Source organism: Macrobrachium nipponense, chromosome 14 (genome assembly GCF_015104395.2).
Source record: "Macrobrachium nipponense isolate FS-2020 chromosome 14, ASM1510439v2, whole genome shotgun sequence".
Taxonomy (NCBI): Eukaryota; Metazoa; Arthropoda; class Malacostraca; order Decapoda; family Palaemonidae; genus Macrobrachium; species Macrobrachium nipponense.
The window spans coordinates 33,827,274-33,850,382 of record NC_087207.1 but is presented as its reverse complement, the minus strand read 5'-3'; the positions used below and the strand labels follow the sequence as shown (position 1 = coordinate 33,850,382).

The following is a 23,109-nucleotide window of genomic DNA, read 5'->3' as shown; positions in this document are numbered from 1 at the left end:
TTAATGACGTCACAATAATTAATTAGCACTTGTTGCTGTGGTGCATCTCTAAAGCCAGTTACCTGGATACAGTTGCTTACAAAAGTTTGCTGTTAATCAACAAAGGTTCATCGTTGTTTGGCATCATTTTGTTTCTAAATTAACAGATAACTTGAAGGCATCAAGACTTGCTTTCATATCGGATTTTCCAAGTAAATAACACCCATGGGTATACCAAGGTAAAACTTTTCAGCCCTCCATCAAGACTGACAGGCTGTGTTAACAACGCATTTTACCACCATCACAAGTCGATAGCAACCAGAGTGTGGCATGGGTCGACGCACTAACCGTCTAAATCGTACGGCACCAAACATCTGAAATAGTCCTCGTCATTAGAGCAACGACGCTTCGTGAAAATGAGTGTTTGATTCTCACCACAAGTAAACAAAACCAACCTAACAGTAGGCGAGATATTTCTGGGATCGCAGCGTGGTCTCGTGACCCTATAGAGCGGTGTTTCCCAGTCTTCAGTTGGTAGTGTGCAACTCGGTGTTATAGTATTCTTGGGCTGGTTAGACTTTATCATTATGCTATTATGAAAGTAAGGTAATATATAGTTTTTCTTTTGCTATCATTTGTCGGCTGGTAACACAGCAAATTAGCAATACTTTGCAGGACTATTTATACATATAAACTGTGAGAATACATTATGCTCCAGTGTAATTCATCAACTTGATAATAATAATTATAGATCAAATGAACCAGGGAGTAAGATGCATAACTTAACCGTGTTGCTTTCATCACTTGAAAGTTACGGAAAACTGTGGGCTAAGAAAGTGAAACGTGTTGATTTTAAACAATTTGTCGAACGATTCAAGTGAGTCTCATATTTTTTATAACATTTTCCTTTAGGCTTAGTTTGTTAGCGTGAAAACACTATGTAAATTATTTTCTCTACCATTCCATCGCCATTTTCCATTTTTTTTTTAATTTGGTAGAGACAATATCAATGAATACCCTTAACTTTACTGATGACTTTTTTTATAGCACTGATAGACCCTGTAAATTTTGAAAGAATGATTCTTTCCCTATGTTGATTAACATAGCTGGCGTACCTACTTTTATATGGTCGGGCTAGGGCTTTGAGGGGTAAACGTCAGTTTAATTGTTTGTTTTGAACACTCTTAGCCCTGAAAGTAATATCTTTGTTATTACATTTTTTTCTCTTTCATCTATCCCATTTTCAAGTGTGTATATATTATTACTTATTTTTATACCTCTATTCTGGCAAAGTTTGCTAAGGTATAAAGATTTCTGGTTATTTTCTGTTTTCGGACATTATTTTCTTTTTGTAATGGTATTCGGTAATTGAACATCACAGTGCTTTATATATCTGTAGGAGGATCCTAGTTATATCTTTGATTATTGATAGAAATGAGCAATTAATAATCAATTTACCTCCACAAAGAAACAAGGAATTCTTGTTAAAAAAGTTATTTCATCAAATGCCCTTGAAAGTAATTAAGCGACGGAAGTATTTGTATACAAAGGAGAGACACAATAGAGTTAGAGGAGGAAAGGAGAGGCACAAAAGAGGAGGAGGTGGAGCAGAGGAAGAGGGAGAGCGAGTGAGAGAGGTAAAAGAGTGAGAGAGATAAGTAGTAAGTGTAGTTGTCTAGTGTGTCAAGGGTGCGAGGGGTCGGTCGGTTGGGCACCGTAGTCCGTAGCCAACATACACCACATCGTTGGCTAGTCACTCTCAGTGTCAAACATAACATCAATATACCGACAGAGTGTGTGCACATACGTGATTGTCTTTGAGGAATTACTTCTGCCACCAATCCATGCTAAGCGGTACAGGTAAGGCAGCATCTTCCACTTCGTCAAGTTTCATCTTTTCTTTATATTCTCCTTTGTTCGCCGAGGCACGTTTTATTTTCGTCTCCTCTGATAAGCTATCCTCGATTCTTTGTGCATTATAGCGCTAGTTGACGGGAGGATTATCAAAGAGGACGGTATCATACAATACATTCGTGAATTAGTGTGTTTTGTTGTTTTTCTTAAGTTGTCAAAAGTTTTCTCGTACAAGTTATGGTCTCAGGGGAATTCGTACGCCTGGCAGCCGCATGGCGGCAATGCACGTCGTCCCTCATTTGCTGAAAATAAATAGGAAAATTACCCTCGGGCTATAATAGATTTGTATTCAATCAGGTCTATATTGATGTTTTTACTTTGTGTTCGGTTAATGACCCCCTATACACCCAAATAGTTACACGGGAAGGAACTATAAGACAGTAGCAAACTCCTTCATTCTTTAGACTCTGGTTCTGAGTTATATGAGAACCCCTAGGCTAGTCTCAGCACGTTTTTCTGTTCTCTCAGTGTGTCTCATTTTTCATCACGAGATAAGGTCGACAAACATCTGAAATAGGGGTGATATTCTAGTGTTCCTGGTATGTATCATTGAAAAATAGTGAAACGGAAAACTGTAAAAAAATTTTGCAACTTCTTGTGGAGAGCGATTTTCTGGATTCTGAGAACCCAAAATAATTATCTTAATCTCTGTAAGGATTTCAGTCTGTAGAGTACGAAACTCCCCATCTTTAGTTCTGTCCGCCTTTCGATCCTCTTAGAAAGGTTATCTTATACGGTGGATATAATTTTTTTTTTATTGCAGTCATTTATTCTTGTTATTTTTATATTTTACACCAAATCCGAATTTTCCATCTGGGAGTATTATATAGGTAGTAACCTAGACACCAACTTTTAGTCTAATAGACCATATTTTGGTGTCCAAATTATAGTTAAAAGCAATAAAATCTTAAGTCATGATTGAAATAATCTGAGAGGAAATTGCAATTGCATCGTAATTTAAAGTTCAAATCGGCTGTAAACGCCAAGAAGTCGAAGTGCATAAAAACGCAAGAAGTTAGACCCAAGAGCAGATGCTAAGTAAAGACACGAAGGGCAAAGAAAATGCAATTACCGCTGCAGGTGTGCCTTGTAGTCTAATCTAGTCTGTGCTCTGTTCGTGTGTTTGTTGGAGAGAGAGAGAGAGAGAGAGAGAGAAGAGAGAGAGAGAGAGAGAGAGAGACTGCATATCTACGAGATGGTTTCGCTAATGATTTAATCTTATGGTTTGGTTCATAAGGCAAATTAACTATATTTTCCGTTTAGCGCTTCATGAGACTATACAGTATGAATTCAGTGGGAAGAAATGCCAATAAAAGCAGAACACTATATAAATCCATATTACATATATATATATATATATATATATATATATATATATATATATATATATATATATATATATATATTTATATATATATATATATAATGGTGTAAATAAAGGGTTTTTGCCACGAAGGAAAAAAATGAAAAAGCGAGATAGCCAAGTACTTTTGGTCCTGTTCGGACCCTTTACTGTTTCTCAGTAAAGGGTCCGAACAGGACCGAAAGTACTTGGCTATCTCGCTTTTTCATTTTTTTCCTTCGTGGCAAAAAAACTTTTATTTATACATAGCATCACGTTTTATATACTTCGTGATCAAGTTATTCATATAATGGTGTGTGTGTGTTCTCATAGCCTAGAAATCCAGTGGAGTAGGGAGTGATTAACATTCATCCCAAGAGAAACAAACTTTTATTTCGTGGGTCGCTCGGGAACACGGTGTAGTATGTGTCTCTTCTAGAATCTTGGATAAAGAGTTCAGTTCATCTTAAGGACCGAAATTACTCTCTCGTATAATTGGCATTTACATTAGTTAATAAGGTCCATAGCTCGCGGCCGACCCACCGTCCTCCTCCAGTCGACGCAGCTGTTGTATTCAGAATAGATATTGGAACCTGATGGTGTTGAGGAAAGGGGTATAGGCCCAGGACTTTAAAAACTTGCTTAGAAACCAGAAGACTGTACACATACACAGAATATATATATTATATATATATATATATATCTATATATAGAGAGAAGAGGAGAGAGAGAGGAGAGCGAGAAAATGGAAAAGACGAGAGAGAGAGAGAGAGAGAGAGAGATAGAGAGAGGAGAGAGAGAGAGAGAGAGAGAGAGAGAGAGAGAGAGAAGTAAAGGAAGGAAAAGATGCGAAAGAGAAAGATTTCTCGGGAAGGTGCTCGTGCTACAGCACAAACAGGTTGACTTAAAGCGATTTATAACAGTCAGCATAATGTCGCAAGCTGTCTGCCACTGATGCAAGTGGCATGGAGCTTCATGCCGTCTATTTATTTCGGACTTGAAAGGAGGATATATCGGCATCCCTGTCAGGTACTTCGGTGATGAATAACGTTCAATCACTGCCGAGTGTTTATAATAATAATAAAAAAATTGATGACGCGTCAGGCAATTAGGGATATGTTCAGATTCGCCGTGTAGCACATTGCGCTGATTTGAGATGCTAAATAGAAATACATGTTATAATTAGACCTTGATCGTGTGTTTTTGGGTAACTTTGATCATGGTGAAATGTGTGATAGAGAAATTTTTGAAGCAATAGCAAAATGATTTTTTTTATTTGCAAATGTCTTGGGCAGTATTATCACAAACCCCAACACTTATAAAGGATGAAAATATATTTTAAGAGATGACCCGTATGGTAATGCAATTAAGAATACGAATTTGAAAGATTATAAATAAATGGACAAACAGCCATAGACCAATGCAAAAGTAAATCTCATTTGCAGAAAGAAGAGAGAGATCAAAGGAATAAAAACCTTATTTGCTCCTGACATACGGCGTCTCTGCTGATGACGAACACACTGATGGCCTTCATAAATCTGAAGTGGACCAGAGCGGTTAATATTTGACCTTCTGACAAAAGCCAGTGACGTTTGGGATGTTCTTGAATCTTTCTCTGCGTCTTCCGCGATTTTTTGTTGTTGCTGTCGGTGCCTTTATTGACGTCTTTACTCTATTTTAATCCCATTCTTATCACTAGTTGTCTCATCGCAGAGGCTGAAGAAGTCAGGTGCAGTGCGTTTAGAGCCAAAGTGAATATTAACTAGGGCACTAAAAAGGGTAGTAGTCGGCGGTAGTGGATTGCGACCTGTCTGGGCTAGGATACGGCTTAAGTAACTTCACCCCTAAACACTTGTTGAAAACCGAACAATTTATCCTTACGAAAGTTGATATGTATATGTATATGATGTATGTATATGAATCACGGTAATGTGATATATAATATATATATATATATATATATATATATATATATATATATACTTGTATACGTGTACGTGTGACTGTGTGCTTGTATCTTTTTGTGTGTATTGGTATCTGGCTGTTTGTCTAAGTAGAGAGAGAGAGAGAGAGAGAGAGAGAGAGAAGAGAGAGAGAGATTACTTACTAATTACTCCCCCCTTTCTCTCCCTCCCCACGTGACAGGAGTTTTAGTAGGTAATGTAGATGGGAAAAGATTTTTCATCTTGCTTTTAAGTGATAGTATACTGCAAGGTGGTTGTCAGGGTTTGAAACGGCAGTCGGGTTTATCTAGGCCGATACTGGTGAGGCTTTACTGTATGCAACAGGATTTGCTCCCTTCTTTATTAGGAGATTTACATTTCCAACTAGATTTGAAAGGAAGTCTTGTCTGTGATTTACCTGCTATATTAACTTCCACGGGTGTGTGCGTATTTTAATCTCTACGCACATTTAATAGACGAAACCCCTGACATACCGCTGTCACCTTCGGAGTCTCAGCAGATAATTTGTTTGTTCCACACTGGAATGTGACAGTCATTTTGACACTTGGCTATTCAAAGGGTGAGCTTCGGATGCTTTCAGGATGGCATTCACTTAAGCGAAGTTTGACTCGGTCGTGCTTTTTTTGGCAGTTAAAACGGGAGTCGACTGTTACAGAATTTAATGCCTCAGTCCTTAGTTGATCTTGGCAACTGTGAGACAAAGGCCGGTGGGCTGCTATGAGTGCCGTTTCCTAGTGGTCATGAATGAAGATTGCTTTTATTGTCACTCATACTACCTCACTAGTGTATTTGTTTAGGTTATCAGACTCCAGCTTGGGGCTCCGAAGAACTCTTGTCAGAACCTATTGTCATTGCTCTTGCTACTGAATGTAACATTTTTCTCAATTTTTGGTTAGTAAACAACCATGGTTATACTAAAAAAATGTTAAGGGATACATCACAAAGGCGCTGTTCCCATTTTCACCGTTGCATTATTCAGTGATTATGATGTTAGCTGCTTAATTATTCAGGATTATGTTTGCTGTAGCACTATTTTAAACTGAATCAACCCTAATTAATCTGTTGAACTGAGGGATAGAGCCCCTCCCCAACAGCCTGTTGCGGTCCTGTGACACCTGGCGTGTCACCCCTTCCCGTATTTATTCTTTGAATGTCCGCAGTCCTTGGATTGCGAAGTTCACTGGGTGCATCTTTCTCGTCTCTACAAAGTTAGGGACCCTAATTTCGTTCTCTTTTTTTTTCTTTGGTTGGTTTTAATTTGTGTTTTTGTTTAGTTTATATAAGAGCAATGTGTTGCCTATCATAACGACATCTATAGCTAAAAAATATGACAAACGCTGTCCGTTAAATTCAGTGGTGGAAAGATTTCATGGACTGATAGTTCAGCGTATTTTCCTGGTGAGTGAAAGACGACTGAGAACCGTCACTCCTTTTCCGTCCTTCTTTCATTCTTAACCATCCAGTGTAGTTTGGATGAAGCATTGTATTCGTCGATCTTCGTAATCAAGTGTAACGGTCAGTATTCTAACATGATAAAGTAAACTTTGTTTTGGGACTTTTTGTAAATTTTTTAATTATAAAGTTGCTCATATGCTGCTATATGAAAGCTTTTGTTCATTTCCTGTGTTACAGAAGAGCGGAAATTCCTCAAGCCCATGATCATGTGACCCACTGTGTGTCTCATTTGTAGTGTTATATCAAAATCGTATATGGTAATCATTAGCTTCTTCCGTTTTCCCAGACTTTACAATTCTGCATCCCTCAAGAAACTTCCATCTGGTTTAGGCTAGATAATAGTTGGAGGTTTTTACCCCTGTGCTCTTGGCAAACACGATATGCAATTCGAAGGCTCCTCCTCGATTTGGGGAATTTTTGATATGGTATTATGAGTTCAGTTTACCGAATTAACCGACGCCTTGCTAACCGGAAGTGACTACCACTCATTGGTTGAATTGTCTCCATTGTTGTCAGAAAAAGATGTTTCGGGTTGAGTGAAAGATACAGGAATTTTAGGACCGGATATTTATGATTCATTTATTAGTGAAAATGTAAAAAATAAATAATGTGCATGTTAAACAGTACAGAAAATTTATTTCTAATAAAAATATTTCGTATCTATTTTAATTTTCGTTGGTGAAACAACGCTCTATTTGACTGTAGATTTTAGCATGCGCCAGAGTAAGCTGGAGGTCGGCTCACACTTGGTTGTTTCTCTTCCTTTCAAGTAGGCACATTTCTTCTTTCTTAAAGGTATAAAGCGTAGAGATGGAGCGGTAACAGGACAACCTCAGTTAGACGAGGACTTGGGTTCGAATCTCTCTCGAGGGTTGAGCGGATAGGCGCGTTCTCTTGAATGTATGGGTCTGCAACCTCATCCACAAATACCATCTGTGAATTGGATTGTTAATGGCATCTAATAACACTTCTTTAATGAGACAAGATATATAGTATATATATATATATATATATATATACTCTATATATATATATGTATGTATATACTATATATATATATATCTATATATATATATGTATGTAATATACTAGAATTTATAATATATATATATATATATATATATAATATATGTTCTATTTATAATTGTATACGAGGGTGTAAATTTTTAAATATACATATGTATACATATATATTATACACACACACACATATATATATATATATATTATGTATATATATCTATATATATATATATATATATCTATATATATATATATATATATATATATATATATATATATATCTATTTATACGTGTGTGTGTGTGTGTGTGTTTGTGTTTGCATATCCACTTTCATGAAAACTGGGTTTCGGGAAACATTACCGCTTATTGACATGAGTCTTACCATTGCTGCCTTTGAATGCGTGCACTCAGGTCACCTGCGACAAGACCTATACAGTATCTCTGAATACAACTCATATCCCTGACAGAGAAGAGAGAAGAAGAGTATAGGCTATTTTGACACGATCTCTCTCTCCCGCATGCAAACACGTTCGCGCGCGCGCACATGGGGCGTCTCAAATTACCTGCAGCCACCACTAACCTCTTGTTGCAGAGTTCGTTCGATTGCGATTATATTGTTTGTCTGAATGGCGAACCGGGAGGTGAATGGTACAGAAACAGCCGAGGAGAGGTTTTTAGGTGGTAGTTGTTCTCTCTCTCTCTCTCTCTCTCTCTCTCTCTCTCTCTCTCTCCACAAAGAGAGATAACAAAGTTTATTCATGTTCGTATCTAGTGAATGTGATCAGTTCTTATCTTTGATTCTGATACAACCTCTCTCTCTCTCTCTCTCTCTCTCTCTCTCTCTCTCTCTCTCTCTCTCTCTCTCTCTCTCTCCATTCTGGCGTTATAAACCGATAAATTCAAAGAAGGTAATGGAATAGATGCTTTTAGCAGACCTGTCGAATTTTCTCTTTTGTTATGACAGTTTAATTCCGACTCTGCGATTATCCATCGAATAGACAGATATTAATTATTATAATAATAATTATTAAATCCATTTCTAATGTTACTTAATAATAATAATAATAATAATAATAATAATGGTTTATTATTATTATTATTATAATAGGTATGAGAATTTTCCTGCATCCTTGTTATTATTATTATTATTATTATTATTATTATTATTATTATTATTATTATTATTATTATTATTATTTTAATATATGCATACACATCGAAATATTGCAGCAAATTTGATCTCTGTCACCGTCTGATTTGAGATGATTTACAATTCCTACTGTTCTTGGGATGGCATTTCCTGTGACACGCGAGGGTGCCAGTTAGTTTATTTTCACGTCACGACTTCCTGTATACCGAGCCTTTTTTTTTCTTTCTTGATTGTACCGATCGTTTCCGTTTCCTTCTTGTTGCTTCAGATAATAATTCAGAGCACGTTTTCGATTGTTACTTTGGCCTACTTTTGTTTGGCTTTTATTCTATCTTTTCTTATATTTTGTATTCCCATTTCTCTCTGTTTAAACTTGGATTCTTTACCTAGTTTGTTGACGTCTTGTCTTTCTTCTGATTTGGTGCAATTTTATATCTTGTTAGGTTTTGGTGGTATTTCCTCAGTATTATCACTTGATTGGCTACGCGTCGGCAAAATCCCAGATAAAGTTTCAGGTTTGTACATCTCATGCATATTTTCCCTGTTTCACTTACTGCGATTTTGCTTTGTTTTTACGACCTGAGTAAAGTTGGTTTACACGCTAGGATAATTCCCCAGTGGCGTTTTAGGGCCAAATAGCTGCAATTTATCGCCGTAAACTAAAAAAAAAAAAAAAAAAAAAAATTAAAGGTGAAAATGCCATATTTAAGTTAATTTGGTAACGATTTCTAAAATATTCTGTACAAATATTCACCAACAATAAAGTTTGGTATGTCTAGGCTAGACTAAACTGCGATAAATTGCCTTTTAAATGAAATGTGTCTAAATGTTATTTATGCCAGCCATTCCGGATCAGAACGTCAGGAAAACTTTGAAAGAAATTCTCTCAAGAACATTCTTCTCGATATAGTACGTAGATCGGTGTGTTGTTAGTTTTATGCCAGAAAACTAAGTTAGCTGTAAGTTTAAGACAGGATTGACTTTGTGTCAGTAAGTTAGCCAAAAGGAAACGGGCTAGACTTTGCAATATTCGCCAAAAATAAAGTAACCAGTACTGGTTTATTATTTGTTCTGCACCATGATAGTGGCATATCGTTGATCGCCATTTATATCTGCCATTCCGAAGGAAAGCCTGCCTAAATTTTCGACGTTTTTGTTCACTCTTTGTATATATTTGCAATTAGTTTACTTTGTTATATCGGTCATTGTTTTAATTCACATTATGTGGTCAGAACAGAGCGTGAATTTTTACCGGTATCTATTTTTTTTTCTCTTTTACTGTTATGGGGCGCTGACTTAAATAGCAGCGCAGAGAATATACTCGTTATTAGTACGATGGAACTACAAAATTATTTTATACACTAATAATGATAAAGATAACTGATGGGTTAAAATCCTTGAGCTATGTCATAACGGATACGCAAACTTCATGGTACTGACGTCAATTCATTACACGTGTTTCTATCAAAATAGGTTCCGATTGTCTGACGTCATAATCTGTGCAAGATTCCTGAGCTAATGTTTTTTTTTTTCAAAACAGCTCCGAAGATTCTAAGGGAACATGATCCCTGTGGCTTTGGTTTGGCTGGAGTACTTCAGCAGAAGATCGACATCAATATTTTGGTTGGCTTGTTATTATAGAAGCTTCGCAGAGAAGGTGGTTATAGTAATTTTTTTTTTGTGGCTTATACCCAAGATGGAATGGCAGGTTAACATTGATTGTATATGTATCAATAACTAACAAATGGCAATGATTAGTACTAAATCGAAATGAGAAGTATTTTAGGATGAAATGAGCTTATATAGAGGAAATTTGTCTGTTTAACTGTGTCTGTTTCAAATAAGAGTGGGTGTTCTTAACGCAACTTGGAGGTAAAACGAAAAATATTAAATTGATGTACGAAGGCAACCGCCGTCTTCATTCCGGTTACATAAACTATGATTTTATTTATTTATTTATTTATTTTTGTTAAGCAATTCGAAGATCAACTCAGTTTGAAAAGGTAGGTTAGAACTTAGAACACAGATCAGAGCAGGTTTTGCTGTACTATCATTGTTGAACCAACAATGATATTACAGCAAAAAGGAATATTTAGATATACGAGGAAAATGATGAATTGAGTAGAGAACCATACGTGATACTATTGCAGCTTTGGAATGACGAATTCCGTTCCTTTTATAAGGCTCAAATAGACTTCATTACAGTCACAAAAGGGGTAACTGATATATCAGAAATAATATTTAAAATACAGCCAACGGTACGAGATACTGCAAGTATAGCGCAACATCGCCAGTTTAGATTGCTGCTTGTCTGCTCCTCTCACGATGATTATTACGTTTCTTTTAAAAGTCTCAGAGCAACAATTATCTCCTTGAGGTTTTCATGTCTTAAATGGGAGGACTTCGTGTGAAGGAGAGAGAGAGAGAGAGAGAGAGAGAGAGAGAGAGAGAGAGAGAGAGAGAGAGAGGAATGGAATGGTAGGAGGGGCTGGCCCAATCAAGCTCATTTAATGCCTATTATTCTTACGTAGCAACTAAATTGCTGTCCAAATAACAATGCACTAATACAGGTCTATCTCCATAGGGATTGATCTTTACACTTAAAGCTGAACTGGCATTAAAAAGCGAATGGCCTTGATTATTTGTGCGAACACATCTCGTTCGATTCCTTCCTGATTGTGGTTAGAACAAAAAATCGAATTCCACGAAAAGCTCTGGCGTCTGTGGATGATTCATGACGGCGACGCAGCAACGAGCAAACTGCTTCGATTTTTTAAATTTTTTTTTATATTTTTGTTTACTGTTCTCACTGCAGCTATAACCTTTTGCGTTGTCGTGAGTACAATCTTCGGAGGTCTCGTATCTGACCACAGTGGAGAGCAAGGTATCGGTTATCTCAAGAGGTGAATTGATAGGGGTACCTTCACCGCAGAAAGTGTCATCGTTAGAATGAGTTCTGACTTTCTTTCTTCTCTTATTCGTCTACATTGCGCGCCATTTAATGCGTCACGCGGATGTAGCTTTATCTGAACGAGCGTCTTTGTACTAACTTTTCTTAATATTGGCGACATTTGGCGGAGGTGCCGTAGTTTCTCCTTCGTGCCCTCGTCAAGTTCCTGTTGTTTATGAGATCTTTTTACGCGAAATTTGTTTCCATAATGAATTCGATTTGTTTGTTCTTATCCGCATAAGTAAGTTTTATGGTACGTGGAACGGATTTCACTGCTAGAGGTACAGAGTGTGATGTAGTCTTACCGCCCGAGAAATGTAATGATATACACAGATTACATCTTCGGAAAACATTCACCGATTTCTGCGGTCAAAGGAAAGAAAAGTCGGGCGCAACAAAAAGGCAGCAAATCGCACCAAGAAAAGGAGGGAGAGAGAAGATGGGGAGAGGGGGCGGGGGAGGGGGAGGTAGGATCACCCCAGAGGGATTAAGGATGATTAGGGTGTAACGAGTGTAATGCTGTGAGTCACATCTGTGGACGATACAGAGAAAAAGAGGGAGACGGCCAGTAAATCTCTCTCTCTCTCTCTCTGAGTCACTGAAGTGTTTTTTTTCGCGTATTGCTAGATAAAAAGATCTAAGATTTTGGCTACTTAAGCGAACGAAACTAGTTCTATAAACCTGTAGGCCTATAGGCTACCTACAGCTAGGCTTTCTTTTAATGCCATCCTGTACTATTTGCAGACCTTGCATAAGTCTCTCTCTCTCTCTCTCTCTCTCTCTCTCTCTCTCTCTCTCTCTCTCTCTCTCTGTACAAGACTGTATATTTTAGGTAATAAGTGTGCAAATCTTGGTCATGCGAACGATGAGACTACTGTATGACTGTATTACGCAACCAACTTACGAGGAAAACGTCTGTAGCTGGGAACCTAGAAGATCCCTTTGACTTCTCTTATTTGCTTATTTATTTTTCGTTATTGAGATCATTTCTCTTGAAATATCAAGAAAGTCTAGTATTACGATGCAGAGAACCTTATACCATACTTTTTGCAAATTGTTTTTAGGTGTTTGTGGCTGACCTTCAAGGATTTCGTTTGGTGATTTTTTCTCTTGTACACAGAGGCTGCAATTCTCATACTCTTTTTCTTTATTTTATTCTTTCACTTTGTGTTTTCACTTCTATTTGCCGCCTGGTGATGCCTACCAAGTTGCCCTTCTCGTATAATATCTTGGGCATAAAGCTAATGTTGATGCTCCATAGTTCTCTCTCGCTGTTTTTCATTGCTCTTATCAGTGGCCATTTTCAGATGCCCTTGTCCTTGCGAGAATGTCGATTCTCCGCTCCATGCGCATTTCGCTTTTCCTTTATTCCTTGTTGAGTGTACCTTTAAGAAATTGGTGGATATGTCAAGATGTCTTCATCGTGTTTCTATTACAAGCGATTTCTTCTTCCAAAAATATAAAACTTAGCAGTTTTACTCCCATATTTTTTCATACATATAGGCTAAGCTTTTATTTTTCTTTACGACCGAGTTTGAATAAAGAGCTTTCAGATTTGTGCACTTTAGTTCCATCTTCAAACGCTGTTTTCAATCAGTTTCACGCGGGAATTAGTGGAGATTGGGAACACAAGTGTCCAACACCACGATGGCATTCCGCCCCCCAAACCCTCCACCTTCCCCCTTCACCAACGAGGTATCGATTTTTCTGTCTTATGTTGCGTCGGTCTGTTTACACGTTCGAGAATTCTTTGGCATCTTCGTCTTTTCTAGCCTAGGATTTCATTTCTCTATAGAAAAAGAAGCAAATAATATAATCATAAAACCAGATGTTTAATCTACGTTTGGTTTTTGGAAAGATTTCAAACGCATTTGAAATATTTATTTGAAACTACGTTTCATTCAGTTTATGTTTCCATCAGTATTATTTAATATGTCTGTAAATGTATTAATTACGGCTTGCATGCTGTGGTCTTTGCTGTCATGAATGTTAAGAGGTCATTGATACTTGGGTCATCTTCCTCTGTTACTTATCAAGGCTCTTTTCATCCTGGTCTTTGAACACTCTGAACTTTTAGTTACTATCTCTAGATAAATACAATAAATTGTTTACAGAACGGTTAGTGTATTAGCTACTTGGATTTGAGCCTCGTTTAAGAAATCATCGTCACTTCGTTAATTTTTCTATGCGCAAAATCTGTACACATATATATACGTATATATGTATAATACACACTTCCACATTCATACATACATTATACAGTATATATATATATATATATATATATATATATATATATATTTATATATATATATATATATATGTATATGTATGTATGTATATACATATATCTTACTTAAGTCGGATTTATTTTTAATATTTACCATTTTCTATTATTGAGAAGTAATCATTTTTGTAGCAAAAATTATAGAAGTAGAGTGAAGAGACAGACTCGTAATACACAGAATACAGCAACTACTACAAGACCAACAACATTTTAAAGTGTCTGCAATTTGCAGCAACAACGGGCCCAACAACGTTTAGATTGAAGAGAGAGAGAGAGAGAGAGAGAGAGAGAGAGAGAGAGAGAGAGAGAGAGAGAGAGAGAGAGAGAGAAGAGGATGGGGGGTGGGGAGGATGTCACATCCCTTTAACATAAATAAGTCCATTCTGCTGTTCGTCCTTTATATAATAACCAGTCCACCACTTCCTCATATTTTTCATTTTTTTCGTCCTTTTCCATTTATATTCGTCGCGTTGTTTGTTTTGGCTCATCTCTATGGCCGCTCTCTCTCTCGGTGGTCTTGGTTCTACTCTCTTCTTTTGCCTTCGGTTCCAGTCTTTTTTTATTTTATTTTATCCAAGAATTGTTTATTTCGGCTTCTTCACTCTATACCTAATTTTCACTTCTTTTCAGTCCCGTCTAGCTATCTATTCATTGCGTTTTTCCTACGTTTTTCAAAGGTTTATCCGTTTTTGCATATTTTTTCGATCATTTTCGTTTATGATTGATGACCGCCTTAGTATGGTTTTTAACACTTTCCTTCTTTTCTGTCTCATTCGCTCTTTTTCGTTCGGATTCGCCGGCTTATTTGTCATGGTTTTCCGCTCTGTCCTCCTGTCTTCTTTTTCTCTTTACTATTTTTTGCTCCATTTCCTGTTTTCGTGGTCTGTGTTGTCTGTCCATGCAGTATCATGCTTCTGTTCTCTTTTATTTGAATTTATGTTTAATGTGAAAAACTTTCACTAGAAACGGATTTTTAAAATCTAAATGATTAGCTCTATATGTGTGTGTATAAATATATATATATATATATATATACTGATATATAGATAATATATATATATATATATAATATTATTTATATATATATTATGTTAAACGTAATGATCTTTACTTTGTTTCAAAATCAGTTGTTTTTAGGCATATTTGATCTTGCATAAAGTGACTCGATGAAAGGATTCTAATATTTCTTCAGCAGTACAAACGCCTTCTTTTCGGTTTGATAGAAACCATTATATTTAAAAAAAAAAATTTTTCTTACTAACAATTATTTAATCTAGGCATCGCTGATTCTGGCAGCTGCGATGCCAGACCATCCAAGCAGTCATTTTCCATTGCTCTATATCTCTCCTGTAAATGTGAGTCATACAGCAAAGCCACAAGGAAAGATAATCTCGTTGTCAGTAGGTAGGTACCTGTAGGGACACCTGCAGTAGGGGATATTTGTAGGGGGGTTACCTGTGGCGGATACCCACTTTCCCAGTCTACCTGTGGCAAGGGACACCTCACTTCCTGACGATTATACAATGGTAAAGTAAAGGTTGAATCCGGTTCAAATACCTCGCATTACCCCATTGCTTTTGTTTATTAGTTCATTTCCTTCCGTACTTTTATTTTTTTTAATATAATTTGTAAACTTGTCTGAGTGTTCCACTTTAATTTTTTTTTTTTATATCAGTGTAAGTTGATTATTTTGCATATATATCATTGTAGCTGTTCGAACTCACTCACTCATTATACTAATAATATATATGTATATATATATATACATATATATATATATATAAACATATATATATATATATTATATATAGATATATATATATATATATATATATATATATATTATATATATATTATGTATGTAAAACTTTATACTACAAATTTTCTTATATGTTTGTTTGCTTGTTAGTGAATGTGAGGGATTTTTATTCTCAGTTTTTATCAAAATATTAATTTTAAGATTTCTGTAATATTCTGCTTCTTGGTTACATACCTTATAAGCGACTGCCACATCTCGTAAATCATTGATTTTTTTTAATGTTAAATTTTAACCTACTTTCGAAATATTATATGATTTATAACATTTCAAATCTTATTTTCTGCCCGCATATTTTGCAACATAAGATATGAAATTCCAATTATGCTCTTTTTCTGATTTGTGTGTAACTTATGCTTAGAATAAGTTAGTATCTTTAAAAAATGTGCTTTCATTAATATGGAACAAGCTGAAATAACCATTAACTAACTGAGTGAGACTCCTTGTAACTGAGGGTCTTTTTCTATTTGTAAGAAGAAATGTACAAATAATGAAAACAGGCGAAAGACAATTATACAATTGCAGATGAAAATTTACTCACAGATCATGATAAAAACAAGTTTAAGTGACAAAAAAGGCGCCGCCTGGTTTGGATATAGTGAATTCTAATATTCCTTTATCTAATGATTTGTGTTCAAACAAAAATGTACGTCTTCAAACGTGAGCAATGTAAATGCACTGCATGGTATACGAGGAAAAGATTATAACCGACATGGATGTTCTTTCGGTTTATATATGAATAATGATTTTAGTAATGGTTGGTTTAGATTAAGCCAGCCAGGCCTTATGCCGGCAATGGTTCTTTCCTAATGGCAACCGGTAAGCAGGGTAAAGTGTCAAAGGGAGTAAGAGGCCCAACCAGCCGACACGTGAATTAATAATAATAATAATAATAATAATAATAATAATAATAATAATAATAATAATAATAATAATAATAATGTGATTTTAGGGTAATAATAATAATAATAATAATAATAATAATAATAATAATAATAATAATAATAATAATAATAATAATAATAATAATAATAATATGATTTCAAGGTAGTATTGATGACAGAATTTTTCTTGCAGGCCAGAATGGAGGAAGCCGACCTAGGGTGCTCCGTATGCCAAGACCGGTACAACGATAACCGAATCCCGAGAAACCTGGGTTGCGGCCATGCCGTGTGCACCTCCTGCATCGAACAGCTGATCAACAACAACCGCAAATGCCCCGAATGCCGACGACCCTTCTACGCGGTCATTGCGACCACCCTCCCGGTCAACTATCCGCTCCTGAGACTCGCCCGGTCGCTGACGACTAGGACCGCCGCATCCCCGCAGCATCCAGCGGCCCAATCCTACTCGCCTTCGGCTTCCAGTTCCCGCTCGGGCCCGCTGGATGCCGGCGAGTGCGCTGCCCACGGCTCGCGCATGAAGTCCAGGTGCATGACCTGCAACGTGTGGGTATGCCCCGATTGTCTCGTCATGGATCACATCGTGCCCCCGGACGGGGAGTGCGAGATCCTGCCCTTGAACCAGGCCCTGGAGGAGATGAAAAAGAGCCACATGGAAAACATCTCCACCATGTTCCACACGATCCAGGGTCTGAAGAACACCATCGGAGATCACATAGCGCAGGTGGAGGCCAACAAGAGGGTCCACAACAACACCGCCGCCAGCATCCGCGCCGTTCTGCAAGGCGAGTTGGACGTGGTGCAGGACCTGGATTCCATCAAGAAGAAGGCCACCGACAAACTCACAGAGATTGAGGGCTGGGTCAACTCCTTGAAAAAGTGCGAGGAGTGCATTGTTGACGCCCAGACGGTCAGGGAACTGGCGAATGCCAAGCTGGCCGCCCGTGACTGCGTTACCACGGTTCAAGCACACGTTGCCCAAGAGGCGGAGAGGTTCTCACAGCCGAGTGCCACTTTTCCCAAGTTCAGAGAACAGGTAAATGGCTTTTTGGTCTTTGTGGAGGTCTAGCTTAAGAGTCAGAGAAAGTGAGAGGGATTATTATTTTAGTACTATGGATATGCTTGTGTGTTGTATCAAAGAATCTAATTTGCCAAGCAGTTTAGGCTATGACCATGACTTCCATATTGCTCTAGAGAGAGAGAGAGAGAGAGAGAGAGAGAGAGAGAGAGAGCGCTTGTAGGATTGTACACATTCATACACATCTTGGTTATACTTCACAAAACTGTTATAAGAGAGTTAGATTAGGTAGCGTAGATATTTAATTTTTTATGGAACAAATATAGATGCAGTTTGATGGTTGTAATGCAACTTAGTGCAACTGTGCATTAACTTTTACATGTTTAATCTTTCTAGATGAACTACTCAAGAAGACGAGGCTAATCTTGCCTTACCCTAAATTCTGTCAGTGAAATACCGAAATTTTTCAAAATCATTATATTATTTTTTTTTTCATTAAGAAGTCAGATGACGTCCCATTTTAGTTGGTAATACAGGCACATAACTCAATGATTGGGGGAATCATTTTTGACTTGGAAAAATATAAAAATATTCCTTTACTTTAACACGCTATTATTAGATAAGAGATTTGAACAGGGAAGCCTTGGATGAATTTTGTAATCGGAAAAGCTTATTCTAATCATTTTATCGCTGGGAAATAAGATTTTCAAGTTGATTTCATACCCTGTATCCAATTAAAGTTAACTCTTGTCCTTTTATCGATTTTAACGTTTGAGCAAACTTCAGATAAGTAAGAGATTTGCTTCTGTGATAAATACAGACTTGAATACGAGTGTTATAAAGTTTTATAATTTGATACATATTATACAGAAAGGGCAACCTTTGAAATACGAAAGCTGATTTCAGATGTATAAATCGGTTGATTTTTTTTTGACAGATTATTATTCTTATCGGAATATCATCCAGAAAGCGCAAACATACCGAACAAGTAAAAATTTCAAGTAACCGGTATAATCAGCCATATTCAGAAAAATATAGAAGATCGGAAGGAATAGCAAATAAAAAAACACACGGAGAACAATATATGAACTCAAATCGACATTGTAAATAAATTGTAGGAAGCACTAAGGCAGTGGTTCTGGTCGTTCTAAAGTATTAGAATAGAGGTTTCCTTGAAGCTGACGCTGACGCAGTTATTTGCTGCCGATATCATTTTCATATATGACAGTTGACGATCGGCATGAGCAGCCAATCACGATTAGTTGTAATGATATCGAATACGGATTTTCACCTAAAAAAAAATATGGAAAAAAAAAAGTCGAAGTTTCTTCGGCGCAATCGAGTTTTCTGAACAGCGTATAATCGATCATGGCTAATTTTAACATTTTATAGAATAAAAACTAATGAAGCTAGAGGGCTGCAATTTGTTATATTTAATAATTGGAGGGTGGTTGATCAACATAACAATTTGCAGATCTCTAGCCTCATTACTTTTTAAGATCTGTAGGCTGCCACAAAAAGTGCTGACAGAAAAAATGCGGACGAACAGACAGAGCAGTATCAATAGTTTTGTTTTACAAAGAACTAAAAACCTTCACTCGCTTAAATTGCGATCGTTGCCATTACACTGAACATTGTCACGAGAGTTACTAAGTTACTAGAGTGCTGTGTATTATCTTCAACTGAAGAAGAAGGGTATTCGCCCAGTAGAATAGAAGAGTGAATGTTTCTCTTCCCTTTATTGTCAGATAGAAAGAGCTTCATGCATGGTAGTATTGTATTATGGGTCTTTTAGGGTTGGTCCATGTGAATGTTTGCACAATAGCAGCAATAATGATAACGGACTTGAATGTCCTTCTTTCATAGGTCACCGAATATCTACCTTCATGTTTTTAACCGCTTCAGGATTCGACTGCTCCCAATTCTGTTTGTTCTGCTCACAGTTAGCATTTACTTAGTCTAGTTTACTTTAATGGTCATGTAGTCTTTAGATGATAACCTAGGTTTTTCTTTCCTTGTTAGCTGAAATTTGTCAACTTTTATATAAATTGCATTAGTACTCATTTATTCCATGGAATGTAAACGTGTCTGCCCATTTCGTAAGTGAAAAGAAAATCATTAAGGATGCCATTGAAACGAACGATGACATTCCAAAATTCTTATCATTTTTCATTATTTGGGTCAACATTAAGGACAGTCCTCAAACGATCGGTAACAGTCTGTGCCTCTTGCTTGTGTTTACTTGAGAAACCATATAGGATATTCTTCAAATGAACAGCAACATTTATCTTTTCTTCACCTTCCCAGGTGAACTTGAAGGGCGCCCTGCAGATGGCAAAGATGATGTACGTCGTGGACGACAGCGGGAGCGAGACGAAATGGGCGAGGGTGAGTGTGCACGATTGCCTCCTGCACCTTCACGCACTAGACACACAACCTCCTCCACCCTCTGCTGTTATATTCTCGGTAAGTTGCAAGATTTGGTTGGTGTCATTCAGTTTACACTGCTTTTTTTTTAGCCTACTGTATTATTCTATTTTGGTCTTGTGACTTACATCAGTTGTACTTTCCGTGTATGGTTCATTTTCCTCATAATTTTCTTCAGCATTTAGTGTTTGTTGAGTAATTTTTATCGAAATTGCATTGATACTAAATATTTTCATAAAAACTTACTGTGTAAGGGATAAGTCTCTTTGATGTATATTGTATGACGAAAAATATCAACTTTTAGTGTATAGAATTAATAATTTGCCTTAGCAGTTGTATTAAGAGCAGTTTTCCGCAATGATGAGTGTGTAATGAACCGTTTTCCTCTGCAGTACAACAGCATCAGAGAGATGGTTCCTGAAGATGATGCCTCAGCTTTCATGGATCTTGGATGGGGTGGAGAAACCCACGGCAGGGTCTACATGAGGATGTATGGCAACACACCGCGTGCGAAGCAGTTCCTTTATTTATGTTCTGGGGAGAAGGGACCTTCTTACAGGGGGACACACTTCTTTGACTCTTTCAGGGTTGGGGAACCAGGAGAGATCGTTCGAGGAGGGGATTATGAAAATGACGATGGGACAGGTGGAGCTGCCATCTTGGAGGATATTGACGTGGGTGGACCATATCTACAGGAAGCAGTGGAAGGGCTCCTTGTAGGCGCTCACATTAGGCAACCTGAAAGGTTAGGAGTGTTTGGCATCATCTTGACAGCCTATCCATTCAGCAAAACTGACACAGGCTTCGGGGTTGTCACCAATGGCATTGGAACCTTGAAGTCTGTGTCCAGACACAAGCCCATCTCTGATGTTGCCATTGAAAACTGTGGCCTTGTCATTCCCATATGAAGTGTGGTCGGCAGAGTAAGAGGTGAATCTTACCTGTTGAACGATTCCACCCAATGGGTTCATTCCATTTTAAGTCTCCGCTACATATGGAGGACCTCCAAGTAGTCCATTCTGTGGCAAACATGGATGAGGAGGTTATCGCTGGGTTTACTACTAGCATAGACAAGTTCCGAACCGTGCTAAAAAAAAAAGAAATGGGAGCATATCTTGTTCGTTTCCTCCCAAAAAGCTCAAGCATGTGATATCTCAGTATTGTTTGCTTATATAGGGTACTGAATAGTTAGTACTGGTACATAAAGACATCCCTGTAAATGCTCCTATTCATTACTGTTGAAGTGCTGTTAACTTAGCAGTACATAACCTCTTATCTTGTTTGAAGCTGAAGTAACACGTGTGATAGTATTTTAGCAACCAGACAGTTGTCATATGCTATGATTCTATGTTTTCAGACAAAAGCCTTTTACATTATACTTGTGGCCAGTCTTTACCACAGTAGCCACTGCTTTTTGCTCTCCTAGGCCTTACATGGGCGGAGAGTGGCTTGGGTGTGGTTCATCCTATTTAAGTGTAGGTCATTGGAAAGAGGTGCATTTATTTCTCCCTTGTCTCTGCCTCTGCTGCTCATTTGCAACCTTGAAAGCTTTAAACTGGTATTTTCAGCATCATACTACAAATCCCCTCAGATGCACAATCCTCAACTTTGATTCCCTTTTGCCAGATTCTATAATTAGCATTTTTGTTGGACATTTCAACTGTTTGGTGCTCAATTACTTGCATTTTCACTGCCAGAGAGATCGTAGATGGTCTTTCAACACCTATCATTCTCGTTCTTTTTATGTAATCATGGTCATTAATTGTGCTCTGCAAGATGCTATCCCATTATCGTCTGCAAATTAGCAATATGTTCTGCTCAAAAGTTTTGTATTGATTATTTGTAGGGTTTCCTCAGGATACTTTGGAGTTCCACTGATTTTATTAAGTTTTCTTCTGAAATAGTCTTCGTAGTTAAATCATTCCTAAGCAATATTTCATATCAAGTCATCAGTATTTTGAGGTGCTTCAAGACGACCATATCAGTATAGCACTGACAAGATTTTTGTCACGCTGTGTCACACTTAGTAATGTATCTGTGCCTTTAGCTAGTGTATTTATGATTGTGATGCGGATGTACTGTCTATATAATGCCTGTTCATTTTGCATTTCCACTTAACATTTTATGTATCCAATGTAACTAAACTTGTCTTTAGCATAAATCAGTGCAGAGTGATGCTAGAATAAATGAAAAGTTGTGTATACAGTCTGAGTGTTACTTAGTTGTTTTTCGAAACATCATTCCATGTCCTGAAACCTGTGATCCAGTGAACTCGTTGGCAGTTTTTGTAATCTTGAAAGACATGGCAAATGTGTACGAATGCAAAGTTCACTTTGAATACTCTTTTCAGAATCACTCATCATCGAAGTATCATTTGCATACATGTTTTGAACGCTTTGCTCATTTTTATATGGTGGCATTGGCTGTTCTGAGAAGGGACAGTATTACTAACTTTTGCTACTGATAAACAGAATATAGTACTGTACTGTAAACGTGTGTTTCAATGTGTACATCCTTGTGAACATTTTCTTTATGGTTAAGTGACTAAGTCTGGTGTGTGAATCTCTGGGGGAGCAGGTAGGTGGATGGGACAACTGGTGGAACACTGCCTACCAAAGTAGGTGTTCTGTTCTAGTGGTAAGGATTATGACCAGTCTAAAGGTCCCCATACACTGAACGATTGTCTGAACGACTGTCTAAACGATTGTCGTTATCGACCCGCACACACACTAATATTCATACAGTATGAACGATCTCTGCACCGATTTCAGTCTGAACAACGATTTTGTCTCGAGAAGACATGGTATCATCTCTAGAAGAGACGCGCACAATAGCGTTATATCGGCAGACAAACCCATACATTGAACGACCTGTGTAACAA

At 37.3% G+C, this 23,109-nt stretch overlaps 1 protein-coding gene across 3 annotated transcripts; it reads left to right on the top strand.

Moving 5' to 3' along the window:
- Positions 1-559: 559 nt before the first annotated feature.
- On the top strand, positions 560-22,720 carry LOC135226447 (E3 ubiquitin-protein ligase TRIM65-like). 3 transcript variants are annotated; one of them, XM_064266016.1, is made up of 4 exons: positions 560-580; positions 16,959-17,819; positions 20,109-20,267; positions 20,621-22,720. In XM_064266016.1, exons 1-4 carry the CDS (start codon positions 575-577, stop codon positions 21,134-21,136), a joined length of 1,542 nt encoding a protein of 513 aa, XP_064122086.1. In that variant the 5' UTR covers positions 560-574; the 3' UTR covers positions 21,137-22,720. The 3 variants fall into 3 exon arrangements, with proteins under 3 accessions (XP_064122086.1, XP_064122087.1, XP_064122088.1); XM_064266017.1 differs by lacking the exon at positions 560-580 and adding an exon at positions 1,625-1,839; XM_064266018.1 differs by lacking the exon at positions 560-580 and adding an exon at positions 2,301-2,432.
- The last annotated feature ends 389 nt before the right edge of the window (positions 22,721-23,109 follow it).

Bases quoted from the DNA above. Each gene is read 5' to 3' on its own strand.
- LOC135226447 (XM_064266016.1), top strand. The intron at 17,820-20,108 runs GTAAATGGCTTT...TCACCTTCCCAG, and splicing joins TTCCCAAGTTCAGAGAACAG to GTGAACTTGAAGGGCGCCCT. The intron at 20,268-20,620 runs GTAAGTTGCAAG...TTTCCTCTGCAG, and splicing joins CCTCTGCTGTTATATTCTCG to TACAACAGCATCAGAGAGAT.